The sequence below is a fragment of the Macrosteles quadrilineatus genome, unplaced genomic scaffold, assembly GCF_028750875.1.
Source record: "Macrosteles quadrilineatus isolate MER2022 unplaced genomic scaffold, UCM_ALF_1.0 Scaffold_7__1_contigs__length_78375512, whole genome shotgun sequence".
NCBI classification, from domain to species: domain Eukaryota; kingdom Metazoa; phylum Arthropoda; class Insecta; order Hemiptera; family Cicadellidae; genus Macrosteles; species Macrosteles quadrilineatus.
In genome coordinates, this window is record NW_026542600.1 from 32,392,173 (window position 1) to 32,410,524 (window position 18,352).

At 35.5% G+C, this 18,352-nt stretch overlaps 1 protein-coding gene across 1 annotated transcript in view; it reads left to right on the top strand.

The window, feature by feature from the left end:
• LOC128997855 (alpha-1,3-mannosyl-glycoprotein 2-beta-N-acetylglucosaminyltransferase) overlaps positions 1-18,352 on the top strand; it is a 72,525-nt gene that overhangs the window by 23,452 nt on the left and 30,721 nt on the right. The window contains exons 7-8 of the mRNA XM_054423624.1: positions 8,262-8,490; positions 9,439-9,543. Coding sequence (XP_054279599.1) covers positions 8,262-8,490; positions 9,439-9,543 — 334 coding nt within the window. The remainder of the gene's footprint in view (positions 1-8,261; positions 8,491-9,438; positions 9,544-18,352) is intronic.

Below are 18,352 nucleotides of genomic sequence, written 5' to 3' on the forward strand. Positions count from 1 at the left end.
AGAACAAATACCCATTAGGTTTCTAAAGCCTCTGTCTTCTACCATTGAAAAAGGTTGGAAGTCCCATGCAAATAATTTAAGTATAGCCAGGTCTATTTTATTTTTGTCAGATCCGGTGAGCTTTTTTGGCACAAATGATGTGATTTGGGCTTGTTTCTTTTTTGAAGGTAACGTATACACGGGAACTGTTGTTTCTGGGGTAGTCCTACTTGTACTGGGAAAAGTCACTGCATGCATCAATCCAGTTGTGTCTGAATCTATGGCAGAGGGTTCATCTGGATCTAGTTGATCTTGTGATACCGGTACCTCAATAAGTACAGGTGTATGTTCATTAATTAGACCGGTTCTATTTTCATTACTCGACAGTACAACGGTAGGGTGTTTCCTTGACATGTGTTTTTTCAAATTAGAAGGAGAACCTGAATGGGATAATTTGTTTTTACAAAGCTTACAGATCGCTTGATTTTTATTAAGTGGGTCAAAGAAACTCCAAACTTCACTTATCTTTTTACGTTTTGCTCCTGGGGGCTCCATGACGTCAAAAAATACACTTCCTACACACTATTGTATTTACTCACACTTCTCAATAAATATGTCTTACATTAAATTTGAAACTCTAACTTTAATATACCACTACAACACACTCCATAAAATCCTAAGAGACACAGTGTCAATATGAATTCCAGCCGACAGCATGGAATGAACTGATTTTATTTCAGGAGTTTTTACCTGCACAATGAGAATATTTAAAATATGATATCGCGTATGAGTCATTTCCGTTCCCGGGTCTATGACCTCTCTCTTTTAGAAGCGTGTGATAGGTGAGTTGCAGGTGACACAGTTGCGTCCCGCCCCCGCGTCAACCCATCACTCATTGGCTGATGGCTGCTGAGTGCTGGCTGGAACCATTGACTAAGGAAATAAAACTTTGTTTCCCTTGTCTGTGCTGGAACCGAATCTGGCCCAATAAATGCAGTCGCAAATGTATGTTACTGATACTGTCTATTGGCTTGTAACTCGTCCAACATTTCTTATACTGGTAACTAAATAGACAGGTAAAGTTCCATAAATCTTTGTACATAAAGTAATGAGCATTATACTCATAGAAGCACCGAAGTAATTTGTATCAGTGTTGAGATTAAACCACTAAATTATAGTAAATCCTTATTTTACTATTGTACTACATTAATAATCAATTATTCATAAAATAGAGTTGTATATTTGTTGTACATTGATGTAAGGCAAAAGCGTTTTTACTTAGATTCATTTAGCAAAGTAATCGAATACCAATATATTTTCTGTTTTGTCAGTAGTTTTAAAACCAAGAGAAGTGCAATTGGCCACTGTCATCAGTGTCATCGGACTTTTTTTAGAATGTACTCGATACTTGTAACAGTGTTACAGCAACAGTAGACAGTCTGAGTCAACACTTCGATACAAGGAATCGTTTAGTTCGTACTCGGCTAGTACTTGTACTCGTCTAGTCCTTGTAATCGTCTGGTACTGCCCGTACCAGGGAGTACACGAGTGTAATCGCTTACCTCACTCATACACCTACATAACTAGATACTAAAAGTAATTGCGATTACTTTGTACCTGGTACTCGACACTTTCAGTATCTAGGTACTTTTGGAATGGCGAGTACCTAGTACAAAGTAGCGACTACTGATACTTCGACCCACCTCTAGTTGGGAGGCAGGAGCTCTTTAGATGGTCATGTACTATGGATATTGTTTCTTCGACAGGAACATTTGTGTATAGATTCACAATATCAAAAGCAAATGTCTGCAAATGTCGATAAAACTAATTTGATAAGAAATGGTAAATTCTTCTGTTGCTCTGTAGGCAACTATTTTGGTCACACAAGGAAGTTCAAACTTATCTTAGTTTGAACAACGTCATCTTGATTTTACATTGTACCAAATCAAATCAAATCAAATCATGTTTATTAGCACATAAACGTACAGAGGTTTTAGATAAATGCACAGGTGCTTCGTCATTCTTATAGTCTAATATTATATATTGTCCTTTTATACAATGTATTTATTAATAATAAATAAAATAGTTGTTTAACATTTGAGGAACTCTTTAAATAGACTAGTCAAAAGGTTTAATAAAAAAGATAACGTCAAGCTTAAAACTAAATAACAGGATTTATAGAATTTAATTATAAATAAAACATAAAAAACGTACAAAACATGTAATTTTAGTCAATAACGAGGTCTTCATTAAAATTTCACAACAAAAACGATATATATAAAATATATAACATTTGAAAATCAACAAGATTAACATGGAGAAGGAACTTTTTACCCTATAAAATATTATGGAAGTAACAGGACCTGCTTATAACATTTGAGTCATTTAGAAAATCATCAACTTTATAATAGGCCTTTCTGATCAAAATACTCTTAACGTTATCTGCAAATTGTGCTGGACTCATTGCTGTGTTTTTTAAGTGATTTGGAAGTTTATTGAACAATTTAATTCCCATGTAATGAATACTTCTTTCTAAAGATGTCGTAGAATGATGAGGGTATATAAGCAAATTCTGGTTTCTAGTATTGTAATTGTGGCTATTTTTTTCTATAGAGTACCAATTTAAATTATTTTTTACATGACACAGAACCTCAAAAATGTAGATACATGGTACTGTAAGTATTTTTAAACTTTTAAATACTTCTTTACATGAGCTTCCAGGCTGTTTGAGGGTCATGGCTCTTAGGCATTTCTTTTGTACTTTTAATACATTTTTTATTAAATTTGTTGCGCCCCATAATGTTATTCCATATTTCACTAGCGGGTAAAAATAGCCATAGTACAAAATAAGTTTTGTTTCCATGCTGTTACAGTGTGTAAGGCAACTCATATTAAAACAAATGTTATTTAATCTCTTACATAATGGTACAATATGTTCATGCCACTTCAGATTTTCATCACATATTACCCCTAATAATTTCACAGACTTCTGATTCTTCAAATCATCATTGCCAACTGTAACCTTTATTTCACCCTCTCTATATTGCATACTTCTGAAGTGAATTATATTTGTCTTGTCTGCATTCAGCAACAGTCCATTTATTTTAAACCAATTTTCTAATTCTTTTATTATTGTCTCCGCTGTAAATTTATTTTTTTCTGTGCTATTATCTCTAATTAATGCTGTAGTATCATCTGCAAACATTACTATATCGTCTTTATATTCATTGGAAGATCATTAACATATATTACAAACAAAGCTGGGCCTAAAATTGATCCTTGAGGGACTCCTGAATTTACAGTACAGTATTTTGATTCATACGTCATGTTATCTATACTTAATGATGTTTTTTGCATTCTTTTAGTTAAATATGTTCTAAACCATTTCAGACTGTACCCTCTGATTCCATGTACCTCTAGCTTTTTTAACAGAACCTCATGGTCTACACAATCAAAAGCCTTTGACAGGTCACAACAAATTGCTGCAGTGGTCTGTGACCTGTCCCATGCTCTGTAAATATTGTCAGTTAGAGAGATGAGTGCCGAGTTGGTGGAATGAGATTTTCTAAAACCATGTTGACTTTTGGTTATTAATTTATTTTTCTCTAGATATTCCTGTAATTGAACATTTACAGCTTTCTCAAATATTTTTGAAAAGACAATGAGACTGGACGATAGTTTTCAATCAAGTTTTTATCCCCTTTCTTATAAATTGGCCTAACAATTGATATTTTTAGTTTTGATGGAAAATCACCTCTAAACAGTGACTGATTAATTAATGTGCAGATTGGCATAGCTATATAATCTTTACACTCTTTAATTAAGGTGACAGGAATCTCGTCCCAACCAGTACCAAGATACATAATCGACACATATGCTTACTATGTGTCTTATTACTTACTATATGATGGACCGCGCAGGCATCTTGCCTCTAAGACTGACGTTTTCCAAACGAATATAGAAGTTAGATCTACATTCTTCATTTTAGGCTTGAAATAAGTTTGTTTGTGGGTAAGAGCGAATGAGTAAGCATGAACAATAATTAATCCCCCCTTTTACCCTTCTCCCCGACACGCCACCATACCACGGCATCTTACTAGCAGAGCTCAAGGTCATTGACGTAATTGTAATGAACTACATACATTTAGTCTTAATAGGCTAAATGTCAAGTTATTTTGAAGCTGGACATAGAGTTTTAGTGCCGTTTTCATTGGCATCTACCACTTCTAAGATGACTAAGATGGCACTAAGATGGCGGACCTGGCTTCAGCTGCTTGTATGTTAGTTAGATAGGCCATCTATTGGTCTTTTGTGATCGTTGATTTAAACTAATGGAATTATGAAGAAAATTTGAACATGAATTATTAGCAGTTTTGCAGGGATGATAAACAATAGTTTTTTTATTTTTTTTTATTTGTATTGCTTGTCAGTTGGCAACAAATCTTAGAGATGTGTATACATTTTTTAGGACAAAATTGAATTGGCAGATATCATGGTAAAGTAGCGTACTAGAAAAAGTTACTGTCACCTCATCCAATTTTTACAGCAGTGCTGTTGACATGCTAGGCGAGCAACCGCGACAGTGAGGACGGGGAACAGCTGATTTCATGTTCCTAGTTGGCAAATTGTCTGCTAGCTACTAACGTACACATGCATAAGCCATCAGCGGTAGCACCAATAGCCTCATTGACTATAAAAACACTTGTGTTAAGGTTTAAATACAGTAGTTAATGCTATTACTGAATATGATACTATACATATTGTTACTAATATATGAAATGGAGAAAAACATTACCCTAAAAATACAAAATTTCCCAATTTGTATCCAGACCTTTTTAAATAGCTTAAAAAACAAATAATTTAGTATATCAAAGTGTTTTTGTACGGCTATTGGTAACAGGACGAATTCAAAAATTGTAAATTTAAAATCCCCATGTTATTCTTATAAAGAATATTGTAAAATGTTGTAGTTTGCTTGTTTATGGATATATTTTGATCAAACTTGGCAAATTTGTTCAAACAATTACAAAACTATTTGGATCATCAACGGTACTTACTCTAGATTTCTCAAGGTAGGACACGTGAATTGGAATTTTGGCGTTACAGACACAATGACAGAAACAATCAAACAAACGTACAGATATTGACATAAGACTCGGTTCGGCTTTCTTATTATATAACACGTAGAAATAACCAAACACTTCATGAATATACGCAATGTACAGACAAAAGAGTAAAGACAGTAATCTTATAATTAACTATAGTGTTTCTGCCCGTGCTTCGCAACGGGGTGAGAATCTTTGGGTCTCTAAATCCACTGTAAAAAATAGTATATTTCGTACCTAGGGCCGAAAGTGACGTTTTGCCGACTCGAGATCGGGTTTTAAGTTCGAGACGAAGTTGAGAACGTGAAACGATCGAGAGCTGCAAACCCATTTTGGCTTGTGGTACGAACGCTATTTTTCACCCAAGTATGTTTTGCAATATAACGTCCCTCTTATTTATGTGAAATATTTTGAGGAATCAGTAAAATCAAAAATAACAATAAATAGTTGTCTAGGCAGCTGTGTCAAAAAAACAAGTCTATTACAATGCCATGGATACAGCTTGTGCATTTAATATACATTAATGTTTTAAGTAAATAAGCGAACAAGTGATTTTGCAGCCCTAGGGATGTAAACGCCTGCTCGGCCCCTATATGACGATGACAACTGGCATGGCCAGCAAAACATAACTTTCAGCCACCAATTAACGTATGTAAAACAGCTAAAAACATCATAGTGTGGTGAAAAATTTGTTCCACATACATGAATTAATTATATGCATACAGAAAAAATAGAGTCATACTTATTTCGTATTTTTATGTAAACGAGAGGTCGTCCAGTGGTCGAAACTCGACCAAAAATATGTAATGTAAACTTACTCACTTCTTTATTTTCACCCCACACTGTATAAATAAAACATGTGATTGGAGTTTCTTCCATTTGTTTTGATTTTCTGTTTATATTTCGTTGTTATTTCGTCACCACCATGGCAACGCATAAGATCCATGTTAATTTTTTCAAATTTTTAAACACATTTTTTGTGCTTATCTTTGAGCCTATTTAAATTTATAAAGGGATTCTGCACACCTACAGGAAAATAGCTTTCTAACGGTATGCGTAGATTTACCCCACGATGCACACGAGCTGAGAAAAAAGGTTTTAAAGAAACATGCTTGCCTATTAATATATAGATTTTTTGTATATTCCCATGAAACTGATAATTTACCCAGCACTTAAGGCCTTTAATCCAAGTATCGAAGTATCTAAGTTCGTAAACCATACATATAATGTGACGATAAAATATCAACGACATAGCATTTGGTCCATTGACTTTAAATCCATTAATTGTCAAAATTATTAGAGCTTGGAAAAAACTGCATGTAAAAAAAATCTTTACACTAATAAAAGACGACGTGAGGAGCGCGGGCAATCGCAATGAGCTACAGCGGCTAGGACATAGCCATATGAATACAGAACGGAATGAAGGAACTAGAACGGAGAACTGGCAACAGCGCACGCGAGAAGTAGGTGGGGCGAACACACTGCTCAAGCGCTACAACGCATTAGTGGCATCCTGTCCACACACTTTTGATATATACCGATTTGTGGCAAGGTGCTACAATTAAAAACCGGAATGTTAGATGTTAAAATGGAGTGTTCATTAAAAATATCGATGCACACATGTTTCTACCACCTTCCTTCATCCACTGGTGGCCGCAGTTTGAAAGATGCCACAATTAGGTGTTTGCGAGTATTCGGTAAAACCCCGTAAGTGTGTGTGTGTACATGTGTACAGAGCTACAGGCCTAAACTGTTGTCCAATTTTGATGAAATTTGGTATCTAGGTTGCATTCCATGATAATTTTGATTTTTAACACGTTGACTGCGCGCGCCGACTTTACAGGCGCTCCCCAGTGGCGGGCGAAGCCCCGGCGCGCAACCGAATCAGCGAACGCAATTGGCATTCAAATATTTCAGTCTGACGAATCACAAAAGAGCAGTGGTGACTGTGCTGCGTTACCCCGAGAGTGGATGTAGTTCACTGAAACACCCAAAGGTAGCAGCACTGCATGGATCCGTATCCAGTGTCTTTGTAATGTGGGTTGAAGAGAAAAAAATCCCCGAAACCGGGACAAAAGCATTGCCAGACGGGATTTTACGGTAAATTTTAGTACCAACCTACACCAAAGTAAAGCTCGCATTCTAAGCTGGCAGGCTGGCAACGATTATAACGTCTCCGTCTGAGGCTAAGCTCACACTGACTCAATATATTACTGTTGGTCTGGTGCCGACTGTAGTCGGCGCGCGCCACCTGGGAGCGCTGGCGACGTGTTAATTGTGATTTTTCCTTAAAAACCTATAAATGAACAAAAATCAGACTTTTTAGGAAAAAAACCCGTTTTTATTAAAATTAATGCGTTATGGTCCTTATAATAAAAAAAAGTGGGACCTCCCCCCCCCCCATTATTGTAAAAATTACGGTTTAAAAGTTATTGCAACTTTTGTGTTTTTTCCCTATAAAATATGATAGTTACTCCCACCGCATACCCATGATAAAGGTTGTTGACCAGCTTATGGGAGAAAGTATGAGTCAGATCGCTAATACTGTTTATTAATTATGTGTTTGGATTTGCATTTTGACATTATGGACAATACAAATGTAGATTTTTGTAAAAAAATTAGGTATATTCTAGCAGCATTTTAGTAAGATTTAAAGAGCTATTTAGACGCGATAACCTTTAGATCTTAAAGTTCACTCGGGATGGAACGGGAAAATTCATAAAGGGTAAGACTGGATTTCTCATTACAGTAAAGCGAGATGAAAAAGGATTTTCTCGATCCTGTTAGTGGGATTTTTGTTTCGGTCGTGTGGAGACACTTTTCATGATGTCTAGCTATTGCAAAACTCGTGACCTACCTTCCACTGGCACTGTACCTAGTGAATAGTTAGCGTCTAGTTGACCAATATTAAACGTTTTTTTTCATGTGGGTTTTTGTGTCCAGTGTTATGTAATGGTTTAAAACTTCTGACGAACTCCAATAAGATGAAATTTTTTGTGTTTAACATTCTGATCTGAATATTTGCTATGTTTTATGAAGCATGACACAGCTGTTGTTGACATAAAGTATACTTAGCAATGGATTGTTCCAACAGCAATGCTGGTAAAATAAATCTTTATTGATTCTGCTGATTTAGAAGCCACACAGCATAAAATTAATACTTGTACAATATTTTAGATGACTTGGATGTCTCCCCTGACATATTTGAGTACTTCCTCGGAACACTTCCACTGTTGCACTCAGACCCTACACTTTGGTGTGTTTCTGCTTGGAATGACAACGGGAAACTCAACTTGGTGAATAAGGAAGCAAGAGATGTTATATACAGAACAGACTTCTTTCCAGGACTAGGTTGGATGCTAAACAAACAACTGTGGAGTGAGCTTTCCGTCAAGTGGCCTACCAGGTACAAGAACAACTTTGAAACCAACTTTCCTTGGTTGGATTGGGCCTGTTTGTAAATTTAATTAAATAGATGTTGGTCTATTTGATTGATTAAAAGTTAAACATTCAGTGTTTTGTTTGGTCTCTAGGAACTAATGAAAAGTTCAAAATTCTGGACCAAGGTTTTACCATGAAGACAACACAGTAATAGCTACTTACCTACACAGATCTTTTTGCTAAATACACGTGTCCTACAATGTCACTTCAAAAGGTCGCTGATAAGCTACAGATTTGTATTTCAGGGATACAAAAAAACATACCTTACATAAATACATACCCTAACATACATACCGTAAATTCAATTGAAAATAATCAAAAACAACCTTAAGACTTGTTTAAAAATCTGATGATCATTAATGGGACAAATTGATTGTATGAACGTTTACATATTTATTGTCTTCGATAAGGATAAAGTAAAAGTAAATACAGTAGAACTCTATCCATCCGTGTCAATTGGAACCGGACCCTATTTGAAAATTGGATTTTTACTAAAGTCTTTTAAAGAAAAAAGTGCAAGTCATGCTGAGGTTTTACTATAGCGATCGCAGTGCGTGTCTGTGACGATTTTGCAATCAGAAAATTAACGCTTTCACCACGGTTGCGGTGACCGCAGGAGACGATGATAGTGTCATCACAACCTTGGGATACATCTAACTTTTTGCCGCGATCGCGAAAAAACAATGATGATGTTACCGTGACCGTGGGAGACGATGATGGTGTCATCACAATCGTGAGACAGGTTTTGGATTTTGCCGCGATCACGACTTCCTTAATAACAATTCTTATTACTATGGTTTTAAACTTTAAATGATTTCTGTAAGCAATTTGAGTAGTCGGTGATTCAGATAGTTGGAGTTCTACTGTATTATTTTATTGTTCTATGATTTAGAAGGTGATGGATGTGTTTCAGCTACTGGGACGACTGGATTAGACAACCTGAGCAGCGAAGGAACCGAGCTTGTCTTCGGCCTGAGCTGTCTCGGACACGCACATTTGGCAAAATAGGTGTAAGCAAGTAAGTACCTGCCAGTGTCACACCTCATTATGTATTATAATTGTAACTGTAATTATTATTACCTAAATCAAACTTAGTAACTTCTTAGAAAGACAAATTTAGCATTCTCAATCCAAATAAAGATTTAAAAACTTCTTGAGCTGATGTAAAATTGTAAAATACTTTTAAATTTGTGATCACAAAAATAATAAAGGTTGCCACTATATTTTGAGAGTCTATACATCAGTCCATTCTTGGATGTATCAGTACACCCATTGCTTTGCTGACTATTTTACACACAAGCCTGAGGTCCTTGTAGGCAGGTAAATTTGAAGTATAAAGAGGTTACCTGACTTGTTCATACTGTCAACTATCAAGTTCACTTGTATACTTTTATAGTAGAGCTGATATTAAAAAGTTACACCTTCATTTATAGCATGAAACTTAACTGGTCATGATAGTCTGATTTATCTATTAACCCATTCCCGCCTAAAGACGGGCGGCGCCCGTCCTAGCGCGCCAGGTTACGAAAGACTAAAGACGGGGCAGCGCCCGTCCTCACGCATAATGCATTATTATATTTTGTTCTCATGATTAAAAACGATCAATAACCATCCACTATGTTTTATTCACTACTATACTTTGTTTTTATACTCTATGCGTTGTCTGCTGGTAGCCTGTAATGTTTTTTTTTGTTGTATTATTGATTTGTTGTCATGATGTTGTATTCTAACCTTAGTTGTGCAACAGCGGTTCGTTTTGTTGTTGCTATGGCGTTTCGTCGCGATGATTTATTCTTACAAAGTGATCGTTTTGCTCAGTTTGTTGATGATATTTTAGCGGAAAGTGGTTGTGAAGTGAGTGGTGATGAAGAGGACGAACGAATTATCAGTGATGAAGACGTAAGTGTTCCAAGTGTGTCTAGTCTACCAAGTTGTAGTTCGGCTAACCTAGCAACCTTGAATCCTACTCTTGATGAATATGACGTTGATTTACCGAATGTTGAAGAAAGTGACAATGTAAATATTGAAAATAATGTAAATATTCCAAATAATGTAAATATTCCAAATAATGTAAATATTGAAAATCGAGCTCTGAATCCTGGTCGTAATAGGCGTAGACCTAGGCGTGAACCTATTCGCAGACGTAACCGTGTGAACCGTAATGAACCCGTTCGTAGGCATAGGCCTCGAAAACGCATAACAAAACCAAAGCCCTGGGACTGGTTTGAGGGTGAAAATGAGGTAGAAAATATTCCTTTTACCGGGAAACACGGGATAAATCCTGTTATATCTAGACAACTGACAGACAAGAGCAATGAACTGGATGTGCTAGATCAGTTTTTGGGAAATAATTTTTGGGAACAGGTATGTGACGAAACAAACAGGAATGCTCACAAATACCTAGATGAGGGCATGCCTAATGTGAAATGGGTAGATTTGACCATTGATGAACTAAAAGCCTATTTTGCTTTAGTGGTACTCATGGCACAAAATGTGAAAGCTAATATCCATGACAACTGGTCGACGAGAAGGGTTTTGCATCAACCTATTTTTGGCGAAACGATGTCACGAGACCGATTCAAAACTATCTCTCGTTTTTTACATTTCTCATCTTCTGTGGACCCTAATGACAAACTAAGAAAAATTAGGCCTATTATTGAGAAGTTGATTGCATCCTATAAGAAAGTATTTACTCCTCAGAAAGAAATTTGTGTTGATGAAAGCCTAATAAAATTTCGAGGCAGACTGAGCTATATACAGTTCAACCCATCAAAACGAGCCAGGTTTGGTATAAAGATATACAAGTTGAATGACTCTAAAACTGGCTATTGTTATGACTTCAAAATTTATACTGGCAAAGAGACAGATATACAGCCCCAAGAAGAAAATGAGGAGAATGTAGATGATCCTGAAAATGGAGAAAATCTTGAGGTTGGCGAAAATCTGACAGAAAATGCTGCAACCCCGGAGAAATCTTTTTTACTTAGTGAAAAAATTGTATTAGAAATTTGTGCAGATCTGTTGGATGAAGGCCGGGTTTTATACTTAGACAACTGGTATAGTTCACCTAAACTCTTTTTAGAGCTTTTGAACAGGCATACGTACGCTGTAGGAGTTGTGAGGTCTGATAGAACAAACTTTCCAAAAGAAATAAAAAACAGACAGCTCCAATTAGGTGAACTTACCTTTTTGCACACTAAGAAAATCTTAGCCCTAAAGTGGAAGGACAGAAAGGATGTAGCCATGCTATCAACCATCCATACCCGACCGGAATATGAGGAAGTCATTCCACAACGAGAGAGAAGACGTCCAAATCCTCAACCACAACTCAAACCAAATGTTGTGATAAACTACAATAACAATATGAACGGTGTGGACAAACAAGACCAACGACTCTCATGCTTCCCGGTGATGCGCAAGTGCATGAAAGGGTACAAGAAATTGTTTTTTTATCTTTTCGATGTTACATTGAACAATGCCCGAGTGATTCATGAGATTGTAACAAAGAAAAAGTCTACTATGTCAAAATTTAGGATAAATTTGGCTGAACAGATTTTGGAAAGTGTCAATCTAACTAACAGACCAGTAGGGGGAAGGCCATCGGTTGCAGCTGAATCACCACTGCGGTTACAGGCCAGGCATTGGGGTCATTTTATAAGGAAGATTTTGCCCACTTCTAAGCAAAGGCCTTCAAGGAAGTGTAGAGTGTGTAGTGCTCAAGGCAGGAGAAGTGAAACCGTTTACGAGTGCAGGAAGTGCCTTGTGCCTCTGCACTTAGAAACATGTTTCGAGGTGTTTCACACCCAAACAAACTTTTGAAACCCAGAAAAAAGTTGTAAATAGAGTGTAAATAGTGTAAAACTGTATATAATATTGTGGCAGAGAGGTCTGGAGCTCACAAATAAGCAAAAAAAGTAAGTGATCAATCTTATATTTATTATATTAGGCTATAAGGTTTTCTTGAGTATTCGAGTATGAAATAAGACGAATCACGTTTTTGGTTATAATATGCTTGGTAATTGTCCGGTGGTAAGAATAATTATAATATAATCATATTGAGAATGAAAACCCCAACACTTTGAGTACCCACAAAGATATTTAGAACGAAACTTGTTTTCCTTGAAATTTCCAAAAAATTCCCTGAAATTCCGGGGAATTTCCCTAAAATTCCGGGAAATTTCCCTGAAATTCCCTAAAATTTCCCTGACAACTAATTTTACCCATTTTATAGTTAAAAATTAATATAATCATGCTAAGAATATAATTTACCATTTATTTCAATACTCACAACACCATAACTTAGTACACATGCAATTTTTGTGAAAAGCTTCTATTAGGCCTATTCAGGCCTATTTTGTTGTTTGCAGAGTTTTACAAAAACAGCTATAAAATGAAGGATTTTATATATAAACAAACCAAATAAAGTTTTTTATGTAAGGAATTGAATACTATTTATGAATTTGGCCAAGAAATTGATTGAAAAAAAAATTAAAAATACTTTTTTTAGGTATGCTTTCATAAAATATATTTTTTTATAAATATATATAAAATCCATATATATTTTTAAAATTGCGATAAAATTTTTTTGATTGGAAATTAGTGTCACATAAAAGGAAATTTTATGTAGATCAATTTAAACACAAGTGTTAGCCATTTATTTCATAAATTACAATTTTTATGGATTTTTTACTAAAACACTGCCCATTGGCCCATTTTAACTCAGTTCTAACTGCATGCTACTAGACAAATAACTCAGTCAGGAATGGGTTAAAAATCAAAAACTCATCAGACTACAAATCCATTAGAAAATATCAAAAATCACTGGAATTTTACTTTCTAACCAACACTTTGTCATGAATGTTAAGGCATTAAGGCCTTCCTACACCGCTGGATGTACATAGCTGGATGTACACCTTGCTGGGCAAGCTAGCTACACGCCAATTCACACATCCGCGGATGCTATACCAGCCACGATTGCTGTTGTATACCGTCAGTATTCGGTAATTATATCGATCACGGACGTCTCGCTAAAATTATATTTTTTTCACTATTCTCATGCTAAATAATATCCTGAATTCAAAAATGATAATCATTTTCCCCGTAAAAGCTGAAAAACAAAAAAAAACTACATTTTTGTGGAAATGGGTCATACTCAAATTATCCGGTAGAGTGAGCTGAACAAGAATATGCAAGAATTTTTAAGATCCGATGGATATTAACAGAGATACAGCTGGAAAAGCATAAGGAAATCTAGTTAGTTCCAAAATGTCCAAAAATAGGTAAGGTTAGGTTATATTATATTATATTATATTACATTATATTATACAGGGTTGGGCAAATGTGTGGATACCCCTAGTTCGCACTTGGTGAAGTGTCAAGCGATGTATTGCCAGTGGAGTATGGTGTGGTCCAGGGTTCGACCCTTGGTCCTGTTTTATTCCTCATTTATATTAACAATATTTCTAAAATTCAAACACAAGGAAAATTAACATTATTTGCTGATGATACTCTAATATTTGTAACCGGAGCATCCTGGGAGGAGGTTAAAAACAAGGCAGAATCAGACCTCTGTTTACTAAAAAAATGGCTTGACCAAAATGTATTGTCCCTCAATATATCTAAAACAAAATTTATGCCAATTTCATTACGCAAGATAACCGAATACAAACTTGATAACCTAACTATTCATGTCTGTGGAAATCATTTCAATAACTCTTGTTTCTGTAGCAAAATTGAAAAAGTTGATTCTTACAAATACCTTGGTATTGTTTTTGATTCAAAGATGAAATGGTCGGAACATGTTGAATATCTAAAAAATAAATTACGTAAATATATTTATGCATTTAGGCAACTTAGTGATATTCTCGAAGAGCAAGAAATTAAAATAGCATACTATGCATATGTTCAATCATTGTTGTCTTTTGGAATTATTGCTTTTGGTGGTGCTTACAAAACTATCTTGCAACCTGTTTTTGTAGTGCAGAAAACAATACTTAAAGTTGCTTTCAAAAAACACTTTAGATATTCAACTGACGATCTTTTTGTAGAATCGGGAGTTTTGACAGTCAGGCAGTTATTTTTAAAATTTATTTTAGTTCACATGTACAAAAACTTTGATAATATTTTTGTAAAAATTACTCATTCCCACAATACGCGCTTTTCTCGAAATGTTGGTGTAAGTGTTCCACAAACTTTCAAATCATTTTCAAATACGAATTGCTTTCACTTAACTCAAATCATTTATCGTAACATGTGTAACAGATATCAAAATGTCAACATTCTAAATTCACCCTCTCTCTCTCTCTATTTAAGAAGCATGTTGTGGGGTGGCTTGTAGGATTGAGTTCAGAGGACACCGAGGCCGTTATCGCGTTGGGCGGACCTGACCGTTGACCCTACACAATCACTGATACACCACTTTCACTGACTGACTAATACACCACACTCCACCTCTCCTCTTCAATCTTCACCAGATTTTTACAAATTACCTCTGTTTGCACAAAGAGTTTTTTTTTTACCGTCAATTTATTCCAGAACACAAAATTCAGTTTCAAGCAAGACAAATAAAAATAAGTTTTAATTATACGATTTTTTTCTTCTATATATTTATTCTCCAATAAGATATGAGTAAATATAATGAGGAAGGGGAGATGTAGTGTCATTCATATGCCTTTGCATTTAACATATGTTTTATAATTTCAAAATGGTTATTTCTATAATTTTAAAAAGGCCGATTTTTTAAGTGTGTACAATGAAATAAAAAAAATAAACTGGACTGAAATTAGACTTATTGAGGATGTTAATTTATCTGTTGATTTTTTTATACTAAATTATATAATGTATTTGATAAGTTTGTTCCAAAAGCTAAAAAATCAATTTCAAAGTCAGTATTTTTACCTTTTTGGTAGCCTAAGGTGTCCAAAATTCTTATCTCCTGCGAGACGCGTTTCGCATTAATTACAATGCATCTTAAGTCGCTTTCATTGTCAGGTCTCAACATTGCCCACAGAAGTGGTTGTCACAATTTACAAAACATATAACACAGTTCACGAAACACATATTTATATACAGTTTTACAACCATGGTCACACACGTACTGTACATCAAGCGAGCGGGAGAAGACACGCGATACCGCACAAGGTTGTAGGCCTACTGACCCAACTGGCGTCTCGCAGGAGATAAGAATTTTGGACACCTTAGGCTACCAAAAAGGTAAAAATACTGATAATAAATAGGTGTCTAGGCTAATATCTACAAATTTCAAAGTATCCTGTTTGGTTTAATCACAACATAATATCCTTGATCAAAAGAAAAGAAAGGCTAAGGAGAAAGCTAAATAAGTATAACATGATTGAAACATTAAATGAATACAAACTGGTGGGAAGTACTATTAAAGTAAATATTAAATCAGCCTATAAAGAATATATTTCAAATTTAGAAAACAATGTGTTGAGCAATCCTCAGACATTTTGGAGTGTGGTAAAACGTCTTAGAGTTAATGATAACAGTCCAACTGTTATGAAATTGGACGATAGAGTTGTGGAGGGTGGGAGGGCCATAGCGGACGAGTTTGCTACTTACTTTAAGTCTGTGTACGAGCCTTGTCAGCTGGGCAGCGACGACCTGTGTCGGCGTGCGCTCCGCTCATATCAATGTCTCCTGTGTCTCGTATCATGATGTCCTCTCTGCACTCAAAAACCTCAAACCTAAAAGATCTCTTGGTCCAGATGGAATACCGCCATATATTCTAAAAGCCTGTGCAGATTTGTTTGTTGAACCGCTTCTAGCTATTTTTAATCTCGCGATTACCAGCAATGTTTTCCCAACGAAATGGAAGCAAGCTAAAATAATTCCCATTTTCAAAAAGGGCCGAAGAGACATCATAAAGAATTATCGTCCAATATCAATTTTGCCTGCTCCTGTTAAAGTATTTGAATCAATTCTTCATCATAAAGTGTTCAGCCATGTCAGTAAATTTCTATCTTCAAAACAGCACGGATTTTTCCCCAGCAGATCCATTAATTCAAATCTGTTAAACTTTTCTGAGTTTTGTATTCCTGTTATTGATAGTGGTAACCAAGTTGATGTTATCTACAACGACTTCGAGAAGGCCTTAGACAAAGTTGATCATCTGGCTTTGCTTTCGAGATTGAACTACTTCGGTTTTTCTGAAGGACTCTTAAAATTCTTCTGTTCATATCTCAGGGGTCGAAAACAATTTGTATCTTTTGAGGGACACCTATCAGAACAATTTGATGTAGACTCAGGTGTGCCCCAGGGCTCAAATTTGGGACCTTTGCTATTTATTTTTTACATTGATAGCTTAAAAGATTTGATAATAAACTGCGAGTTTCTTCTATATGCTGACGATCTCAAAATATTCACTATTGTCAACAACCAACAAGATTGTGTTATGCTACAAGATGATATCGATCGATTGTTTCTTTGGAGTCGTGACAATCTAAAATTTCATGTGGATAAATGTTCTGTTGTAACATATTCAAAGAAAACCCCTAGTAACCTCATCATGCATAATTATAATATTGGTGGTAGTCTTCTTTCGAGGTAAACTTCAATTAAAGACTTGGGTGTGACATTTGATTCCAGATTTACACATAATGATCATGTGATTTCCATTTGTAAGACTGCCTTCTCAATTGTTGGTCTTATCCGCAGGTTGGGCAACATTTTTACTAATCAGAGAAGTATTAAACTGTTATATTGTTCATGGTGAGGTAGCCTCTGGATCACTAAATTTAAGCTAACAAGTTTTAAGTTACTTTTAGGCTTTAAAATGAGGTAACACTCGATGGGCCTTTACATTTAAAATTGTTGACCTGCCCCCAAAATATTGTGAAAAATTGGGATACCGTCCAAAAAGTGCAGTTTTATTTTTTATGAAGGTATGTGGAGTTTAGTTTTCTTGGTGTCACCCATTAAAAAGTTAACTAGGGGTATCCACACCTTTGCCCAACCTTAGGTTAGGTTAGATTATATTATATTATATTATATTATATTAGGTTAGGTTGGGTAAGGTTAGATTATATTAGGTTAGGTTAGGTTATATTATACTAGATTTGGTTAGGTTAGATTAGATGTTAGGTTAGGTTACTAACAATATCCATTTTATTGAGCAACCTAACCTAATCTATCCCAACCTAACCTAACCCAACCTCCTAACCCCTAACCTAACCTAACCTTTCCCATCCTTACATAACCCAATGTAACCTAACGTAACCCAACTCAACCTACCTAACATAACCTAATGCAATCAGCGTAAACTCCCTCACAATTTAGATACGTTAAATGTGTGTTTTGAAATAAAATAATTTTCATAGTTTTTCCGGGAAAACGGCGCTTTCCGTTCGTATCTCCGTTAATATCCATCAGATCTGAAAATTCCGCATATTCTTGTTCAGATCACTCTACCGGTTAATTTGAGTACCCTCATGACCTATATCCGCAAAAAAAATTTTTTTTTCCGCTTTTCCAGGGAAAATGACAATCATTTTTGAATTCAGGACGTTATTTAGCTTAAGAAAAGTGAAAAAAATATAATTTCAGCGAGACCTCCGTGATCAATATCAGCTCAGACGAGCCCTGCTGTGTGAATGGACTCATATGATAAACAGGGAAGCGATATTTAGAAAAGTAACTAGCGTACATCCAGCTACACACACTACTTGTGGTGTGGAAGGGCCTTTACATCTTGAGAAATAAATAAAAAGCTAAGGAAGGACGTTTGGAATTCCTCCTATAGAATATTATTTTCTTTTGACAATGGTGTACAAGTGTAGTTTGATCTCTAATGACTAACATTATAAATA